The sequence below is a fragment of the Macaca nemestrina genome, chromosome 14 (assembly GCF_043159975.1).
Source record: "Macaca nemestrina isolate mMacNem1 chromosome 14, mMacNem.hap1, whole genome shotgun sequence".
Taxonomy (NCBI): domain Eukaryota; kingdom Metazoa; phylum Chordata; class Mammalia; order Primates; family Cercopithecidae; genus Macaca; species Macaca nemestrina.
In genome coordinates, this window is record NC_092138.1 from 113,469,237 (window position 1) to 113,489,773 (window position 20,537).

General features: G+C 45.3%; 1 protein-coding gene across 9 annotated transcripts in view; it reads right to left on the reverse strand.

Moving 5' to 3' along the window:
- Positions 1-20,537, reverse strand: part of LOC105464103 (senataxin) — a 103,307-nt gene that overhangs the window by 82,016 nt on the left and 754 nt on the right. For 3 of the 9 annotated variants that reach the window (XM_071078499.1, XM_071078494.1, XM_071078501.1), the window contains exons 1-5: positions 19,560-19,712; positions 18,260-18,366; positions 12,561-12,744; positions 9,599-9,809; positions 5,706-5,815 (exon numbers count right to left, since the gene is read on the reverse strand). In XM_071078499.1, coding sequence (XP_070934600.1) covers positions 5,706-5,815; positions 9,599-9,809; positions 12,561-12,737 — 498 coding nt within the window. In that variant the 5' untranslated portion in view covers positions 12,738-12,744; positions 18,260-18,366; positions 19,560-19,712. Of the gene's footprint in view, positions 1-5,705; positions 5,816-9,598; positions 9,810-12,560; positions 12,745-18,259; positions 18,367-19,308; positions 19,713-19,960; positions 20,064-20,537 lie in introns of those variants that run through there. The other 6 variants (XM_071078495.1, XM_071078496.1, XM_071078500.1 and 3 more) reach the window with 6 other exon arrangements.

Here is a 20,537-nt window from a genome sequence, read left to right on the forward strand (position 1 = left end):
GGCCAGGCGCGGTGGCTCAAGCCTGTAATCCCAGCACTTTGGGAGGCCGAGACGGGCGGATCACGAGGTCAGGAGATCGAGACCATCCTGGCTAACACGGTGAAACCCCATCTCTACTAAAAAATACAAAAAAAAAAAACTAGCCGGGCGAAGTGGCGGGCGCCTGTGGTCCCAGCTACTCGGGAGGCTGAGGCAGGAGAACGGCGTAAACCCGGGAGGCGGAGCTTGCAGTGAGCTGAGATCCGGCCACTGCACTCCAGCCTGAGCGACAGAGCCAGACTCAGTCTCAAAAAAAAAAAACAAAAACAAAAACAAAAAAAAAAAACAAAACTGGTTCAGGCAAGACACATGAATGAATGCTAAATTTAGGAGGAGATTTTGGTGAAATGCAGAGTATTTACATGGTCTTAAAGTATCTAAACGATAGAAATTATACAGTAGAGAAATGGGACGTCTTCACAGAAAGCTCAAAATTTACATCACCATGAGTTGCAAAGGACATGGCGTGCCTCTCTACATATGACAAGGTGAGAAGGACAGTAACATCACTTACATGGTACTCCAGTTGGGAATGTATAACCTGAACCTATGCATGAGGAAACATCAGACAAACCCAAAGTGAGGAACACCTTTTTTTTTTTTTTTGAGATGGAGTCTTGCTCTGTCACCCAGGCTGGCATGTAGTGGCACAATCTCGGCTCACTGCAACCTCCGCCTCCCAAGGTCAAGTCATTCTCCTACCTCAGCCTCCCAAGTAGCTGGGATTACAGGCGCGCGCCACCACGCCCAGCTAACTTTTGTATTTTTAGTAGAGATGGGGTTTCACCATGCTGGCCAGGCTGATCTCGAACTCCTGACCTTGTGATCCACCCACCTTGGCCTCCCAAAGTGCTGGGATTACAGGCGTGAGCCACCATGTCCAGCCTCACTTATTTTTTTAAAAAGAGACAGAGCAGGAATGACTGTGTTCTTCAGAAAAGTAATTGTCATGAAAGACAATGAAATGTTCCAGATTAAAGAGGACTAAATGGACATGACAGCTAAACACAAGACCTCTTACCAGCAGTAACAAGAGATTTTGCAAATCTATGACCTCTCCAAAATTGTATTCTCAGGCTATCACACAAATATAAAATGGTGTATCATTATGGTCTTATTATTTCTCTGATCATTAAATATAAAACACTCCTTCACATATTTATTAGCTATTAGTAGTTTCTCTTCTGGCACATGACTGTTCAGTTCAGATCTTCACCCATTTTTTTCGTATTAATAATATGATTATCTTCTTCCAATTTTTTAATTTTTTTTGAGAAAGAGTCTCACTCTGTTGCCCAGGCTGGAGTGCGCCAGCATGATCAGGGCTCACTGCAGCCTCAACCTCCTGGGCTCAAGCGATCCTCCCACCTTAGCCTACTGAGTAGCTTAGGGCTACATGTGTGCAGCGCCATGCCCAGCTAATAAAAAAAAAATTTTTTTTAAAGATAGGTTCCTGCTATGTTGCTCAGGCTGGTCTTGAATTCTTGGCGTCCAGCAATCCTCCGGCCCTGGATTCCCAAAGTACTGGGCTTTCGAGCATGAGCCACCATGCCCAGCCCTTTTCCCAATTTTTAACTAGTATTTTCACTCTCTTAATGATGTTGTTTGATAAACAATAACTTTTCATTTTAATATAGTCAAGTTCATCAACTTTCCTTTCATAATCAATGCTTTCGTTTTTACAAAACCCTTCCTCAGACCAGGCGTGGTGACTCACGCATGTAATCTCAACACTTTGGGAGATGCCAGGGCACTTGAGCCCAGGAGTTCGAAACCAGCCTGGGCAACACAGCAAAACCCCATCTCTACAAAAAATTAGCTGGGCATGGTGACCAAGGCAGGAGATTTTGGTGAAATGCTTGAGCCTGGGAGGCAGAGATTACAGTGAGCTATCATCACGTCACTGTACTCCAGCCTAGGTGACAAGGCCAAGACCCTGTCTCAAAAAATAAAACAGGCCGGGCGCGGTGGCTCAAGCCTGTAATCCCAGCACTTTGGGAGGCCGAGACGGGCGGATCATGAGGTCAGGAGATCGAGACCATCCTGGCTGACACGGTGAAACCCCGTCTCTACTAAAAAATACAAAAAACTAGCCGGGCGAGGTGGCGGGCGCCTGTAGTCCCAGATACTCGGGAGGCTGAGGCAGGAGAATGGCGTGAACCCGGGATGTGGAGCTTGCAGTGAGCCGAGATCTGGCCACTGCACTCCAGCCTGGGCGGCAGAGCGAGACTCCGTCTCAAAAAAAAAAAAAATAAATAAAAATAAAAAAAAATAAAACAAACCTTCCTCACCTTATAATCTAAATGCTATACACCTGTATTTCCTGCGAAGAGTTTGAAAACTGAACCTCATTATGGTTTTTTAGACAGATTTTGTCATTATGAATGATAATGAGGTAGGGATCTAATTTCTCTTTCCATATAGTACAACTTTCCTTTTGTGAGATGGAGTTTCGCTCTTGCTGCCCAGGCTGGAGTGCAATGTCACTATCTCGGCTCACTGCAGCCCCTGCCTCCCAGGTTCAAGCGATTCTCCTGCCTCAGCCTCCCAAGTAGCTGGGACTACAGGCACTCGCCACCTCGCCCGGCTAGTTTTTTGTATTTTTTTTTAGTAGAGACGGGGTTTCACCGTGTTAGCCAGGATGGTCTCGATCTCCTGACCTCGTGATCCACCCGTCTCGGCCCCCCAAAAGTGCTGGGATTACAGGCTTGAGCCACCGCGCCTGGCCAGCTTTTCTTTTTATATTTTCTATTTCTTTTTTTCTTCTTAGGGATTTGCCAACCTGGTCTTCTAATTCAGTTCTCTTGGCTGTACCCACTGTATTATTTATCCCATCTCCTGAAGTCTCCTAAATATCTCATTTTTCAATCTTACAACAACTTGGCTTGGTTCTCACATTTTCTTTTTTTTTATTATACTTTAAGTATAATAAAAAGGGTACATGTGCACAATGTGCAGGTTTGTTGGTTCTCACGTTTTCTAGTTCTCATTTCACATTAGTATCTTCCCGTATTTCTTCTAGCACATTTACTATAATAATTTTAAGTTTATTGGACAAGTGTTCTAATATATCAGCTTCTACTAAAATCTTTATGTTTCTCATGTTGTCTATTATTTTTAGTTTGTGAATTCCTTTTCACTCTGGGGTACTGGCTCCTGTCAGGCGGTGCCTGTGGAAGGCCAGACTCCAGACTGGCTTATGCCCAATCAATTCAGAGCTGAGTGGTGGATAAAATCCAAGCCAGAAAAACGTAATCACTCACTGACATGAGTGATCACTCCCAGGGAGAAGCAGCATTAGAAGACACTACTGGGCTGTAATCCCCCAATTCCTGGGGTTGAGAGGGGATGATACTGAAGCAATCATCGGCGGTTAATTGGTCTCCACGTGCTTGTCTCAGTGCCTCACAAACATCAGGGGTTATCCACTGTCCTGATTTCAATCCTACCTTCAGCTGGATCGCATCTTTTAGTTGAGAACAGATTTGGATACAGGTTTTATTCATCTAAGGCAATGGTGAAGGAGAACTGGAAGCAGAACCTTAACAGTTCCTTTTCTACTTTATTCTCCCACAGCCCATTTTAATTCTCAGGCTGTAGGAGAATGCTCTCAGAGATAATTTCATAGTACCCCCCACAGGTACTCCCTGATAGGACCCAATACCCCAGAGTGAAAAGGAATTCACAAACTAAGGATATTCTCTTCCCCATCTCCCACATTCACCTTTCAAAACAGCCCTTGTCAGCTGGACATGGTGGCTCACACCTGTAATCCCAGCACTTTCGGGGACCAGGGTAGGTGCATCATTTGAGGTTAGGAGTTCGAGACTAGCCTGGCCAACGTGGTGAAACCCTGTCTCTACTTCCAGCCTGGGCAACAGAGCGAGACTCCGTCTCAAAAACTAAAAAACAGTAATAAAAAAAATTGTTTTAAATAAACCAGCCCTTGTCAACTCAGAGTTTCTCTCAATGTTCTCCATTTTCTCTTTCAAGTTCCTCTAGAGTTAAACCTAGGGAAAGGACCGATAGCGCTGGTCTTCATTCTCTGTCAGAGCACACGCTTTCTTCATGTGTTTCAGGGATTTGGTTTGCAAGCTCATCTGACAGGGAGGAATTCTGTGTCCCTCCTACCACTATCCCTCCCCTTCCTAAATGTAAATTTGGGCTGGTCTCTATCCATCCTTCAGAGTCCTGCTCCAGAACTAGGTCTACTATCAGCAGCCCAGGACTCCCAACCTTTGGTCACCTAAGGACTAGGTAGACTTGGTCACCAAGGCTGCAAGTGCTTGGCCCAGGCCCTGGTTACAAGACCAGACCTGCTTCCTCCATATGTACACAGCTTTTAAAAAGCCAATGAACCTTTTTAATACTTTGGCAACCTTCTTTCACAGGCAGAGGAGCACCGCCATCTGCCCCTTGTTTGGAGTGCGGAGTTTGGCTTTGGTTCTTTTTGCCTGGAGTATACTTCTAATTCCTGCTGTCCTGCACAAGCTGAATCCCCAACTACCCACCGCCACCCAGGCCTACGGGTTTCCACTCACTTACTACTTTAGGTTTCTGTTCCACTGCTGGTCCACAGAAGTAAGTTTTCCTTTGGAGGAAAGTGATTATACCTCTTTAATTTCCTCCTTTTGCATTTTTTTATATCATTGGCATGTGTTTGGCCCAGAGGAAACTGAAATTCACCATTATCTTGACTGACAATCCCATTACCATGCTTTTTTTAAAAAAAATCATTTTTCTTGCCTTACATTGGCAGAGCAGCCCTTCCTGACTACTGGCTTAAAGTAGTCATTCAGTTCTAGGTGGCATTAGGCATAAGACCTGAAGTACAGACTGTCTTACCACAAAAGGTGACAAGATCTCAAACCTTAGCCATAGGGCTATGTCAGGTTTCAATGCTACCTGCTTCTATTCCCGCTCACTGTTCTGGCTTTTGTCCTTCTTCACTTCTAGCACCAGAATTTCCTAGTCCCCGTCCCTACCTTCCCTTGTTTTAATTCTCATCTATGAGAAAATAACTTTTCAAATGTTTTAGCCAGTATCTCCACGTGTTTGCAGTGGGACAAGCAGGTGAGAAGTCAAGAGAAGAGATCTTCTTGAGTTCAATTCAACACAGTGAAAGAACATCAAGTTATTTCCACCCGTCTTTTTTTTTGAGATGGAGTCTCACTCTGTTGCCCAGGCTGGACTGCAGTGGTGCAATCTCGGCTCACTGCAAGCTCTGCCTCCCCGGTTCATGCCATTCTCCTGCCTCAGCCTCCTGAGTAGCTGGGACTACAGGCGCCCGCCACCATGCCCGGCTAATTTTTTGTATTTTTAGTAGAGACGGGTTTCATCGTGTTAGCCAGGATGGTCTTGATCTCCTGACCTTGTGATCCGCCCACCTCAGCCTCCCAAAGTGCTGGGATTACAGGTGTGAGCCACCGCGCCCGGCCTCGTTTGCCTTTTAAGCTGAATTATCACCTGTCGGTAAGTATCCCCTATCCTCTCAGATCCCCTCTTCTTTGACCACACAGCAACCTCTACTTAACTGTACTAAATTTTAAAACAAGAAAAATTTTAGCAAACATTTTAAACAAAATCTGCACCAAAAACCTCTACTATAGCTATCTATAGATACAAAAGTACAATATATCCTTCTACCACCCAACACTCATACTCACCATATCATTGGGATGGACCAAAAACAAATAGATCCCTGGATGTTTGTCAAACACCTGAAAGGAACAATTGGCTTGTTCCATCCGACAAAGTGCTTCAACACATAACTCGTCTAAAAGGAAAAAAATAAGTAAAATATATAAATCTTATCATCTTATCAAGATTACCTAAATTAGGTTCCTTGGTTTATTCTGTAAATAAATAAAAATTTGCTTTTTTTCCCCAAATTGAGGCATAAAAATGCTTATATTGTAAATGCAGGAATAATATTTAACTATTTGACAGGCTAAATCAGTTGGTCATAGCGTGTTCTTGGAAATTATTCTGACCTTATTAGAATAGATCCCTTTTTTGCCAGGCGTGGTGGCTCACGCCTGTAATCCCAGCACTTTGGGAGGCCAACGTGGGCAGATCACCTGAGGTCAGTAGTTCGACTGACCAACATGCAGAAACCCCGTCTCTACTAAAAATACAAAATTAGCCAGGCATGGTGGCGCATGCCTGTAATCCCAGCTACTCAGGAGGCTGAGGCGGGAGAATCACTTGAACCCAGGAAGTGGAGGTTGCGGTGAGCCAAGATCGTGCCATTGCACTCCAGCCTAAGCAACAAGAACAAAACTGTCTCAAAAAAAAAAAAAAAAAAGATTGTATCTCTTTATTTACACTTAGAATTATCTCCATAGGGAATGTATAAAGGACCTGTAACCATACGGTTGTAAGTCCAATTCCATTTGTATTTTATGTTTTGATCCACCTAGACTTTATCTGACACAAAAATAAGGAACAAAGTCAGCTTTACCCCTAAGCAACTAGCTGTCCCATTCTCATTTACTGAACAATCCATTTACCCTTTTACATGAATCAACTTTAACTGTAAAATTTCAAAAAAAATTATCATTTTTTATTTCCAATAATATAGTTTTTTCACTAGTGGCACTGGCTGGCTTTGGGGATGGGAGGCACAATGATAGAAAAGCACGAAGGGTGCTCCTGGGATGTTGATAATGTTTTGATTTTTGATCTGGATGCTGGTTACACAAATGTGTTTGATTTGCAAAAAAAAAAAAAAACAAACATATACTTTTGTGGATATTCTTTAATACTTGAAAAAAATCTTAGAATTTTCAAATCTAGTTACTTCGAATTTATTGGTTTAGACAAAACTGACTCGCACTTTTAGATCTACTTTTCAGTTTACTGAAAATACAGTAAGTAAACAAGATAAATAACAGTACAGGAAAGAAATCAGAAAAATCCATAAAGTGTGTTATTCTACATGGCAAATATACGGCCTCCCCCAACAAGTCAGACTCATGGCCAAAAAAAAGATGAGGGCACAAGTTGGTTTCTGTACAAACACAGTTGGCATGTGCAGGGGTTTGGTTCCAGGGTACCAAAATCCACACACAGCTGAGTCCTGCAGTTGGCCCTGAGAAACCAGCATATACCTAAAGTCGACCCTCCAGAGAAGCGGGTTTTGTAACCCATAAATACTGTATTTTTTATTCCACTTGGGTTGAAAAAAGATCCATGTATGACAGGATCTGCACAGTTCAAGGATCAACAAAGATTGTTTTTGGGTTTTGTAGAGACAGGGTCTTGCGCTGTTGCCCAGAATGAAGTACAGTGGTGTGCTCATGGCTCACCACAGGCTCAACCTCCTGGGCACAAATGATCCTCCCACCTTAGCCTCCTGAGTACCTAGGAATACAGGCACGTGCCATCACATCCAGCTGAATTTTATTTTTCGTAGAGATGGGGGAGGGAGGGTATTGCTATGCTGCCGAGGCTGAGAAGGACTGTTTTGAATTAAAAGAACTATGGGCCGGGTGCGGTGGCTCACGCCTGTAATCCCAGCACTTTGGGAGGCCGAGGCGGGCGGATCACAAGGTCAGGAGATCGAGATCACGGTGAAACCCCGTCTCTACTAAAAATACAAAAAATTAGCCGGGCGCGGTTGTGGGCGCCTGTAGTCCCAGCTACTCGGGAGGCTGAGGCAGGAGAATGGCGTGAACCCGGGAGGCGGAGCTTGCAGTGAGCCGAGATCGCGCCACTGCACTCCAGCCTGGGCGACAGAGCGAGACTCCGTCTCAAAAAAAAAAAAAAAAAAAAAAAAAAGAACTATGTACCAAATGTACTGTGTGGTCCCTGACTAGATTCTAATTTAAGCAAATCAGCCAAAAACACATTTTGCAACTATTGGGAAAATATGAAAATGAACTAGATTTTAGTATTGTTATTTTGGGCCAGGCCTGCTGGCTCACACCTATAATCTCAGCGCTTTAGGAGGCCGAGGTGGGCAGATCGCTTGAGGTCAGCAGATTGAGACTAGCCTGGCCAACATGGCGAAACCTTGTCTCTACTAAAAATACAAAAAATTAGCCAGGTGTAGTGGCAGGCGCCTGTAATCCCAGCTACTCAGGAGGCTGAGGCAGGAGAATCGCTTAAATCCAGGAGGCAGAGGGCGTCATGAGCCAAGATCGTGCCATTGCACTCCAGCCTGGGTGACAGTGAGACTCTTAAAAAAAAAAAAAAAAGGTATTGTTAGATTTGATAGGTTAGGGAAACGTCTTTGCTTTCAAGAGATTCATATTATGAACTACAAATATCAACAACCAAAATCTAGACAGCTATAATAAGCCATGCCATGGTGGTTAACGAAAATTACTACAGAATAGCATTTCCCAACCAGGGGTGATTTTATACCTTACCCCCCAAAAGGGATATTCAGCAACGTCTGGAGATATTTTTGGTTGTCACAAAGGAGATAGGGAGTGCTACCGGCATTTAGTAGACAGAGGCCAGGGATGCTGCTACACATCCCACAATGGATGGCAGAGCCCCACAGCAAAGGATTATCCAAAATGTCACCAGTGCAAGGCTGAGAACCCCGCCACAGATAAATTACAAGAATGGAAATTATTATTACTATTTTTTAAGACAGAGTCTCCCTCTGTCACCCAAGCTGGAGTGCAGTGGCACAATCTTGCTTCACTGCAACCTCCGCCTTTCAGGTTCAAGTGATTCTCCTGCCTCAGCCTCCTGAGTAGCTGGGATTACAGGTGCCTGCCACCACACCTGGCTAATTTTTCTATTTTTAGTAGAGATGGGGTTTCACTATGTTAGCAAGGCTGGTCTCAAACTCCTGACCTCAGGTGATCCGCCCGCCTCAGCCTCCCAAAGTGTTGGGATTACAGGTGTGAGCCACCATGCCCAGCAAGAATGAAAATTATTAATAATTGAACAAATAGATGAACAGATACGTAATAAAGCAAATATAGCAAAATGTTAACAACCGTATAATCTATGTGATGCGTATATGCTGTTCACTCTATAATTTATTTTTCTATGTTAAAAAAAATTTCACAACAAAATGCTGGGAGCCAGGCATAGTGGCTCAGCCTTATAATCCCAGCAATTTGCGAAGCTGAGGTGGGAGGACTGCTTGAGCCCAGGAGTTCAAAACCAGCCTGGGCAACACAGTTAAACTTCATCTCTACAATAGATACAACATAAAATTAGCTGGACGCAATGGCACACACCTGTACTCCCAGCTACCCACAAGGCTCAGGCAGGAATATTACTTGAGCCCAGGAGGTAGAGGCTGCAGGGTGCCATGACTGCACCACTGCACTTCAGCCTAGGAGACAGAGCAAGACCCTGTCTCTAAAAAAAAAAAAAAAAACTTCAGTTGCCCTCTGAACAAGGTAAGTTTGAACTATGCCCCTAAAAACAGATATTCTGTGTTTGAACTCAAAAAATCAAAAATGTTGGGAAAAAATGAAGTCCTAATTATTTATCCTAAGTTTAGCAAACAAATTTGCAATAAGCCTAAATTCTTATGACACTAAAATAATAAAACTGAAATAACTTGAGGAACCATCAAGATACTCACTAACACGTTCATGCAGAAGCAAATAAGGATACTTCAGTATTTCAAGAAGAGGAACTCGAAGCTTATTTTCAAAGTCTTGTCCAGTGATGTCAAACAGTGGCATCTCTCCATTGTTGTCTACTATATATAACTCATCATCATCTCCAATTTCTGCCTTCATGGATTTTTCAAAGTGATTTATCAGACGTAAGGTTTCCAATTCCCATAAAACCTGAAGGAAAATAAATGGGCAGTGTGCGTTATGTCTTATCATCAACAAAATACACTGAATGTGATCACCCAGAAAGCCTTTTCCTAACTACAAAAATTCTGAAATGTAAAGTATTAGAGACTGTATTTTAGATCGAAAGAAAACTATTTAAATGTGGCCACTTTTATGAAAAATGAGTATACACAGTATGAGATGCTGGCCAGGCACAGTGGCTCACACCTGTAATCCCAGCATTTTGGAAGGCTGCGGTAGGAGGACTGTTTTAGGCCAGGAGTTCGAGACCAGTCTGGGTAGCAAAGAAAGACCTGTCACTAACAACAACAACAAAAAATTATAGAAAAATTACCTAGGTGTGGTGCATGCCTACAGTCCCAGCTACTCTGGAGGCTAAGGCAGAAGGATCACTTGAGCCCAAGAATCTGAAGCTACAGTGAGCTATGATTGTGCCACCGTACTCCAGCCTGAATGACAGAGGGACACCCTGTCTCTAAGAGAAAAAGAAAACAGGCCAGGTGCGGTGGCTCACGCCTGTAATCCCAGCACTTTGAGGGGCTGAGGTGGGCGGGTCACCTGAGGTCAGGAGTTCGGGACCACACTGACCAACATGGAGGAATCTCGTCTCTACTAAAAATACAAAAATAGCCAGACGTGGTGGTGCATGCCTGTAATCCCATACTCGGGTGGCTGAAGCAGGAGAATCGCTTGAACCAGGGAGGCAGAGGTTGCAGTGAGCAGAGATCGCGCCATTGCACTCCAGCCTGGTCGACAACAGCTCAACTCCGTCTCAAACAAAAAACCAACCAAACAAAAAAAAAACAACAAGAAAACAAAAAGTAGTATGGGATGTTTGAACAAATTTTTTTTTTGAGACAGAGTCTTGCCCTGTCGCCCAGGCTGGAGTGCAATGATGTGGTTTCAGCTGACCTCAACCTTGGCCTCCCGGGTTCAAGCGATTCTCCTACTTCAGCCTCCTGAGTAGCTGGGATTATAGGCGTCCGTCACTGCACCTGGCTAATTTTTGTATTTTTAGTAGAGACGGAGTTTCACCATGTTGGCCAGGCTGGTCTCGAATTGCTGACCTCATGATCTGCCTGCCTCGGCCTCCCAAAGTGCTGGGATTACAGGCATAAGCCACAGCGCCAGGCCTTAAACACTTCTCCTGTAGAATTTTTCTATAAATATCTCAACATCCCTATCAACTATATTCAAAAAAAAAAAAAAAAAAAGAGAGAGAAGCTTTTAAATGCAAAACCGAGGCCCTTCTACGTCTTCCCTTCTACGTTCTAGCCATAGCTAACTACCTTAGCGCAGCTTGTAGTATAAAGACTCTGGATAGCTTCATAATTAGAAAACCTTACAAAATGCACGTTTCTCAACACCAATCCATTAGTAATCATCCTCTCCTCTACATACTGCACATATCTCTATGGTCTATGTTCTGTTTTTCATCAAATAAATAAACCAAATATTCAAAGCCAAATATTTAGAATTGTATCTTTCACTTTGGTTATTATGACTGGAAAATATGCTTGCCCTTAGAGGTTTATGCCATTTGCCCATTAAAAAAAGAAAAAAAAAGAAGTTATTATTACCAATTAAAAAAAAAAAAAACCCTGGCCGGGCGCAGTGGCTCACAGCTGTAATCCCAGCACTTTGGGAAGCCGAGGTGGGCAGATCACCTGAGGTCAGGCGTTTGAGACCAGCTGGGTCAACATGGTAAAACCCCATCTCTACTAAAAATAAAAAATTAGCCGGCTGTGGTGGCACGTGCCTGTAGTCCCAGCTACTCGGGAGGCTGAGGCAGGAGAATCACTTGAACCCACCCGGGAGGCAGAGGATGAAGTGAGCCAAGATCGCACAACTGCACTCCAGCCTGGGCAACAGAGTGAGACTCTGCTTCAAAAAGAAAAAAAAAGGAAAAACCAATAACAAAAACCCAGGCCATTCAGATATACCCATGTATTATAGCACTGACCAAAAAATCATGAAACAAATCCCCTCCCAATGACTCTATTTCATTAAATTATTTTATACCAATGTGACTAAAAATGACAGATCATAAAATTCTGATCCAGGTTTCAATTCCATCAGTGACAAACATTTACTCAGCACCTACTATGTACCAGGCAATGAGTTAGGTACTTGACTTATATTAGCCTTCAAAGTCAGCCAGGAATGGTGGCTCATGCCTGTAATTCCAACACTGGGGGGCCAAGGCGGGAGGATCACTTGAGCTCAGGAGTTCAGGACCAGCCTGGGCAAAATAGTAAGACCTCGTCTCTACAAAAAAATTTTAAAAATTAGCAGAGCATGGTGGCACACGCCTGTAGTCCCAACTACTCAGGAGGATGAGATGGGAGGATGGCTTGAGTCAAGAAGGCTGAGGCTGCAGTGAACCGTGATCTCACCACTGCACTTCCAGCCTCGGCAACAGAGCAAAGACCTTGTCTCCAAAACTTAGCAAAACAAACTATGAAAACCCATGTGGCCCATGGAAAATCATGAGCAGCACTTTCACTTTCAGGAATTTGTCCTAAGAATATACTCGAATGTGTAAAATGATATATGTATAATCGCTCCACTGCACTCCAGTCTGAGTGAGAGACTCCATCTCTAACAATAAAAACAAAAAAAAAAACCCCACAAAGTTGCAATCGTATCATCATTTCTCTGAATATCCAACAGAGTTCAAACTTATTATCTTCCTAGCTGTCACGCTCTGAAAAATATTGCCCATCTGATATAAATTACCTCATGCAAAAATGGCAATTCATCTCTTGCTTTGTGGTATTCTGCCACACACTCTAAGCAGTAGCAGAGATCTTCGTCAGCTGTTTGAAATTCACTGGATGGAGTGTTGGAAGCATAGCGCTTTAGGAAGTCAACGGTGGAACCACCACCTGGAGTACACCAACAACATGTGCTCATTCTGTACCTACAGCCAGAAAAGACGACATCAAGAAGAAAACAACATCAAGAAGAAAACCAACTTCAGACCGTCTGTGTGTCAAGAACAGGTACACTTCCAACTTGTGACCCTGGTTTCAATTTAAAATGTGTCACTAAAGCCCAAATCTTCTGCTGGCTGGCTGATCAATCACTGAACTCACTAAACTAAAAAAAAAACCCTTCCATTATTGACATATGAAAAATTCAGAAAAATGAAAGCATTATAAAAGGAGTAAGTATCATAAGGCAACATAAAGTTGTGCTACAGAGAAGGCTCAAAACTACACAGTACTGACAGAAAATATACAGAGACCCAGACTTATCAACATTTTCAAAGTACAGATTTTGGAGTGGGGAAAAAAGTTACCAAGTATGAACTTAAGTTCATTTCATAAATTGAAAGGACCTAGCTCATGCATCCTCACCAGGAGTGATGTCACCCTCAGAGAGATCTAAAACTAGTTAGTGGGACGTGAAAAAGTCCTCCTCTTTCAGATATAAAGCTCAGATAAGCCGGGCGCGGTGGCTCACGCCTGTAATCCCAGCACTTTGGGAGGCCGAGGCGGGCGGATCACAAGGTCAGGAGATCGAGACCACGGTGAAACCCCGTCTCTACTAAAAATACAAAAAATTAGCCGGGCGCGGTTGTGGGCGCCTGTAGTCCCAGCTACTCGGGAGGCTGAGGCAGGAGAATGGCGTGAACCCGGGAGGCGGAGCTTGCAGTGAGCCGAGATCGCGCCACTGCACTCCAGCCTGGGCGACAGAGCGAGACTCCGTCTCAAAAAAAAAAAAAAAAAAAAAAAAGCTCAGATAAACAGACAGTACATAAAGAAAGACACAATATATTGGTAGTATTAAAATTCACAGGAGGGCAGTTTTTAAAAATGTTTAAAAACTCTCCATTCAGGGAGAAAGAAGGTTAGAAGGAGGTTAAAACACCTAAGTAAGGCGGTGGCTCACACCTGCAATCCCAGCACTTTGGGAGGCCAAGGTGGGCTTGCTTGAGGTCAGCAGTGCAAGACCAGCCTGGCCAACATGGTGAAACCCTGTCGCTACTAAAAAAAAATACAAAAATTAGCTGTTGGTGCGCATCTGCAATTCCGCTACTCGGGAGGCTGAGGCAGGAGTATCGCTTGAACCTGGGAGGCCGAGGTTGCAGTGAGCCAAGACTGCGCCACTGCACTCCAGCCTGGGTGACAGAGTGAAATTCTGTCTCCAAAAAAAAAAAAACCTAAGTGAAGACATCGGGTATGTGGGAAGGGAAACGTGGCAGTGTGAGATTTTTGAGTATCACCATCACCCTAAACTTAAGAATACATAATCTTGACCGGGCGCGGTGGCTCAAGCCTGTAATCCCAGCACTTTGGGAGGCCGAGACGGGCGGATCACGAGGTCAGGAGATCGAGACCATCCTGGCTAACCCAGTGAAACCCCGTCTCTACTAAAAAATACAAAACACTAGCCGGGCGAAGTGGCGGGCGCCTGTAGTCCCAGCTACTCGGGAGGCTGAGGCAGGAGAATGGCATGAACCCGGGAGGCGGAGCTTGCAGTGAGCCGAGATCTCGCCACTGCACTCCAGCCTGGGCCACAGAGTGAGACTTCATCTCAAAAAAAAAAAAAAAAAAAAAAGAATACATAATCTTTACCAACAGGAAAAATAAAACATCTCAACAGAAAATAGGCTTGGCTGCTGAGGCTTCTGTGGGATAAAGCTAGTTCCTAAAATACAGTGATTTCTAAAAATTCTTTAATTTCTTCTTATACCCACAATTAAATAATTATTTAGAAATGCATAAGCAAGGCCGGGCGCGGTGGCTCAAGCCTGTAATCCCAGCACTTTGGGAGGCCACGGCGGGCGGATCACAAGGTCAGGAGATCGAGACCACAGTGAAACCCCGTCTCTACTAAAAATACAAAAAATTAGCCGGGCGCGGTGGCGGGCGCCTGTAGTCCTAGCTACTCAGGAGGCTGAGGCAGGAGAATGGCGTGAACCCAGGAGGCGGAGCTTGCAGTGAGCCGAGATCGCGCCACTGCACTCCAGCCTGGGCAACAGCATGAGACTCCGTCTCAAAAAAAAAAAAAAAAAAAAAAAAAAAAAGAAATGCATAAGCAAATACATTATCATATGAATTGATTTCTCAAAATTTATTAAATATTACTTTTACTTATGCTTTTGAAGGGGTATGCTTTCTTCATGGTTCTAAAAAAAATTCAGGGTAGCTTTCAACATTAAAGTACATACACAAAAGGACATTTAAAAATGAGATTTCAAAAAACAAAATCAAAACTTCTTTAGAAGAAATTTAATTTCACTAAGTTCTACATTAGGAGCTTCCGGAAAGCAGACGAAAAGGGTAACATGAGTTACAGTTCTCATCGAAGTTGGGGAGAAAAAGAGTATGCAGTGATAGCCGCATAGCACCACCCTTTCCTGACACTAACTCTAATTCAATTACATTTTATTAAGGCCTCCTAGTACAGGGGCACTGCAAACCAGGAAATGCCAAGTAACATGGGATAAGATCTTCAATATATTTCTGCAGAATTTAAAACTGTTTTATTCAAAAGAAGAAGAATTACTTATACCTAAGAGGCTAATATCATACTACTAGTAAGTTAACAGCTTGCAGAAGCTGGTTTTTTTCTGGCGACCTAGTTTGACATGGAAAGCAAACTTAGAAGACGTAAGAACAGAAAGTGAAACTTCAAGGAGGTTTCTCAAACATCGTTTTAAGCATGACCTCAGCAGCTAACAGACTGCAGTCAATTTAAGATCTAAAAAACTTAAGTGGGACTACCATGCAAATAAAACGTTGCGTACTTCTTTTCCCACTTACCTTACTTGAAACTCTTAATGTTGTGTACTTTACTAACAAAGGAGACAACAAAAGAAACCTTCTATTAAGAAAATTACAGAATTTGCTTTTTATTTCACTCAGAAAAAGAGCCTATTTCCACAACGGAAAAAGCAAGACTAAATTTTCTCGAAGCATATGGGAGTTACTACCAAAATAGGTGAGTGTCGTGGCATCTAGAAGATAATGGAGAACACTGCTGCAGAGCACACCAAGAGAACATACGCTTCCGTTGTTCTTCTTCAAAAGGCTGTGTGTGTGGTTTTGTCTTCAAACTTAAAATCATCACTGGCCTAATGGCTAAGCCCAGGAAATCTCAATAGGGCATATTTTGTCTTTTAGGGAGAAAATAATTGCTTCTAAACTACTGTGAATCCTGTTAAGTTTTTGTACAACTCAGTTCTTCTTGAGGTCTATTTTGTTAGTTTCATCAGACTGTAACCGCTTGGAATCATTACTGAATGATAAATGGGTGTGTCCAGACAATGCTCAAGCTGCAAAACCAAAATTTTTTTTTTTTTTTTTTTGAGACGGGGTCTCGCTCTGTCACCCAGGCTGGAATGCAGTGGCCAGATCTCAGCTCACTGCAAGCTCCGCCTCCCGGGTTCACGCCATTCTCCTGCCTCAGCCTCCCGAGTAGCTGGGACTACAGGCGCCCGCCACCTCGCCCGGCTAGTTTTTTGTATTTTTTAGTAGAGACGGGGTTTCACCGGGTTAGCCAGGATGGTCTCGATCTCCTGACCTTGTGATCCACCCGTCTCGGCCTCCCAAAGTGCTGGGATTACAGGCTTGAGCCACCGCGCCCGGCCAAAACCAAAATTAAAGCAACTCTCTGAGCACCCACCAAAAAGAGAGGTAATGTGTCAAAACCAAAAATATAGGATGCTTCACCATAGGTATAACTGTAACTTTCTACAGACTTAACCTTAGGCCAGAAACTTCAAATACACTTCTCAGCTAAACATCCGGAAGTTTAGATTCACTACCTCCCACTTCAGCTCCTTTGCACTCTGGCTTCTACCTTTACACTCCACTGAATTTTAAGTCCCTAACAATCTCTACATTACCAATCCAACAGGTTCCTTACTTGACTCTGCTAAAGCATATGAAAATGCTGCACACGCTTTCCTTACCTACAACACACCATTTTTTGGACACCACTTCTACCCACTCTCCTTCATAATTACCCCTGCCTTTGTTACTCATATAAATACTAAAGTTTTCGAAGGCTTGTCCTGAGAATTCTCACCTCTTCACTCAGTACTCTCTTTCTGGGTGACCTACTTCAAACCACTGCTTCAACTACTGCCTAGATTGAAGCTGCCCAAAGACTGAGAATGTATTGTAAAACTTAATGCAGGTAGGGTGTGGTGGCTCACGCCTGTAATCCCAGCACTTTGGGAGGCTGAGGCGGGCAGGAACTTGAGGTCAAGAGATCGAGGCCATCCTGGCCAATATGGTGAAACCCCGTCTCTACTAAAAATACAAAAATTAGCTGGGCATGGTGGCACGCACCTGTAGTCCCAGCTACTGGGGAGGCTGAGGCAGAATTGCTTGAACCCGGGAGGCGGAGGTTGCAGTGAGCCAAGATGGCGCCACTGCACTCCAACCTGGCGACAGAGCAAGACTCCATCTCAAAAAAAAAAAAAAAAAACTTAATGCAATGATGCGCTGTGTTCCACCTACTCAATAACTGACAGCCTAGCCTAGAACTCCAGACAGATGCATTCAATATCCAACTGCATACAGTGTATCTCTACTCAGGTGTCTGAGGGGCACCTCAAAGTAAACATGACCAGAACCCAACGAAGTCCTTCCCTTAAATCTGTTATTTGTTCTATATTCCCTTGTTGATGACATGACCATCCGTTCAATTTTCAAATCAGTAACCTAGGAATTACCCTATACACTCCTTCTCCCTCAGCCGTAATCTCTGAGCTCTAGAGCCTACCCCTTAATTACTTCTCTACTTTCTTCTCAGTGCAACCGCCACTGCCTTAGTTCAATACATTTTCATCATTTGCCTGGATTACTGAAGAAGCCTAAATGATCCGTCTCTTGTTTGATCGCCACCAATTCCTCCTCCAAAATGCTGCCAGAGGCCAAAGCCCCAAACTGGACTTCGAAAGCACAAATGACTCTTCCTCCAATGTTTGGATAAAATTCAAATTGTTGAGCTCAATACACACAAGGCCCGCGATGATCCAGCTTCCACATCATCTCTTTCCTCCACACTTACCTCCTTTCACTTGCTCTTCCTAAAACCATTCATGGTGACTGGTACTCCCTGCCTTTAGGGAAGCTCTTCCATTTGCCTTGAAAACCCATCCTCCTACCTCTACCTGGTTCTTAACTGTGAACGCACGTCAGACTTACCTCAGGAACTTAAAAGAAAAGATCCTGTGGATAAAATTATTTCCCTTTTAAAGAACTCCACTAAGATTCCAAGAGAAAGCTGGATTTGATAACAACCAGTGTGCAAGCCCTCCCTGAGTGTCATCACGTCTGGGGGGCCTGTCCAACCTGTCCTCTCTTCCAGTCTGTCTCTGATGACCTTCTTCTCCATCCCTTCAGGACTCTGCACACGTTTCCATCATTACACTTACCTTGGCCCTCTGAACTCCTGTTAAAAAAAAAAATTATTACCTGGGCAAATGGCCTACAGAAAAGTGATCGTCTCAGCTGGGCTTAGTTGTGAACAAACACGGATTTGCATTCATATATGCCCAGACTCTGGCCCCAGAAGAACATCTCTGAAATTAAAAAACAAAAAACAAAATTGTTAAGTGGTATTTATACTCTTATCTCATCTGAGCCTGGTATCAATCCTATTACAGACAGACACTGCTGGCTGATGAGGAAGCCCAGATAGGTTAGACAACTTGGCTGCGGACTTCCAGATAACAGCAGAACTGCAATTCTGACTCCCAGTTCCACAGGGGGATATCCGCCCTCACAGGAATAGCTAGGTACTGAACCAAAAATCCAAGTTACTAGCCAGCACAGGTAACATCAGTCCTAGGATCTTCAGCTGTATCACTTATCAAATACCACACTTGGCCTTCTCCTTGTGGAGCTCCTTTCCCTCAAGGCAGTCATCCCCGTTTCACTTGGGTCATGCAAATTTCTGGGCACATTGGTAGATCCCAGAAGTTGGGGAGGACGCACAAAGCCCTGTGGCCAGCAGCAAAATCTCCAGCCCCTCCAAGTGGGAGAAACAGCCTATCCTTCAAACCAAGGGACCGGTTGGGCGCAAAGACTCGGAAGGTCCCTGGAGTAGCTGACCCCAGCCTGGGCAACACAGCCAGGCCCTGTCTCTGCAACACATTACTTTTTTTTTAATTAGCCGGGCGTGGTGGCTGGCGCCTGTGGTCCCAGCTACCCAGGGCGGGGGGGAGGGGTGGGGGGGGTGGTGAGGCGGATGGATCGCTGGAGCCCAGGCAGTCGAGGTTGCAGCGAGCCGTGATTGCTCCACTGCACTTCAGCCTGGGTGACAAGAGCGAGACCCTGTCTCAAAAAAAAAAAAAAAAAAAAAAAAAAGAGAAAATAAAAGAAAAAACAACAAACGGAGGGACTTCGGGCGGGAGGCAGGCGAGGGTACGGAGGGGACCCACACTTTCCACCCCGAGACCTCCCGCTCAGTCCCAAGGAATCCCAAGGAAACTACGCAGTGTCCACATCAAAAAACAGCTCACACGAGACCGCAGTGTAAACAACGGAAGGAAGGAAAGGCGGTCGCAGCGGCCGGGTCCAGCGCGCAGGAAGGCAACAGGCGGCCTCTAGCCGTCAGGGGTGCTCCCGCCCCCGCGCCGAGGGAAGCGGCCAAGCCCGCGCCGACTCTTCCCACATCCGCCCACCGGGACCTACGCGCCGCGATGGTTCCCCGACGCGGCTCCTACGCTCACGCCCGCCCGGCCTGCAGCTTCCAGCCCGCCGGTCCCCTCACCGCGCTCTGCCTGGCCTCGGCCTCTAGCCCACCTCCATGCCGGGCCCTGCTCTCGGCCACCGGCGGAAGTGCGGGCCCGCAGCCGCAGCTACCAACCAGCCGTTGCCGCGAGTAGGCCCCGCCCCCCGCACCAAGTCGGCCGGCCGCAGCCCCCGCCCCGACTGCTGCTTTCAGATTTCTGTGCCCTCAGTGGGCGGGGCATGGGAAGAGCAGCCGCCGTGCACCGCCCACGCCGGGCGCTGGCGTCACGTCCGGACAGCTGCGGCCCGACCAATCCCGAGTCCCCGTCAGAGTGGACGGGGAGAGTTTGCCGCGGAACCTTGACCTCGGCCCCGCCCCGGGCTTCCCGCGGGCGGGGCGACTCCGGGATGAGCCGCGCCGCGGGTGGGGTCAGCCCCTACCCGCTGGCCATTTCCGTTCCTGTTTCTTCTTTTGTCCACGCTTCAGGTGTCTCAGCGGATGTACTACGGTGACGAAGTAATTTTTCTCTTTAGCTTTAAAGACCTAAAATGTAAATTATGGAAACGTGTAATTTCGGAGGAACATATGTATATCCTTTATGCTACAGAAAGGGAGTCCTTAGGTCTTGCGAACAACGCGCGCGATGCGCAACACAGCAGAGTAAATCCCACGGGGGCGCGGTGGCTCCTGCTTCCAGTCCCACCGCTTTGGGAGGCCCAGGCGGGAGGCTCGCTTGAGCCCGGAGTTCAGAGAGACCGGCCTGTGCAACATAGCGAGACACCCGTGTCTACAAAAAAAAGTTAAAATTTAGCCACCGAGACCGGGCGCGGTGGCTCACGCCTGTAGTCCCAGCACTTCGGGAGGCCGAGGCGGGCGGATCACCTGAGACCGCAGTTCGAGACCAGGCAGACCAACATGGTGAAACTCCGTCTGTACTGAAAATAAAAAAAATTACCTGGGCGTGGTGGCAGGTGCCTGTAATCCCAGCTACTCAGGAGGCTGAGGCATGAGAATGGC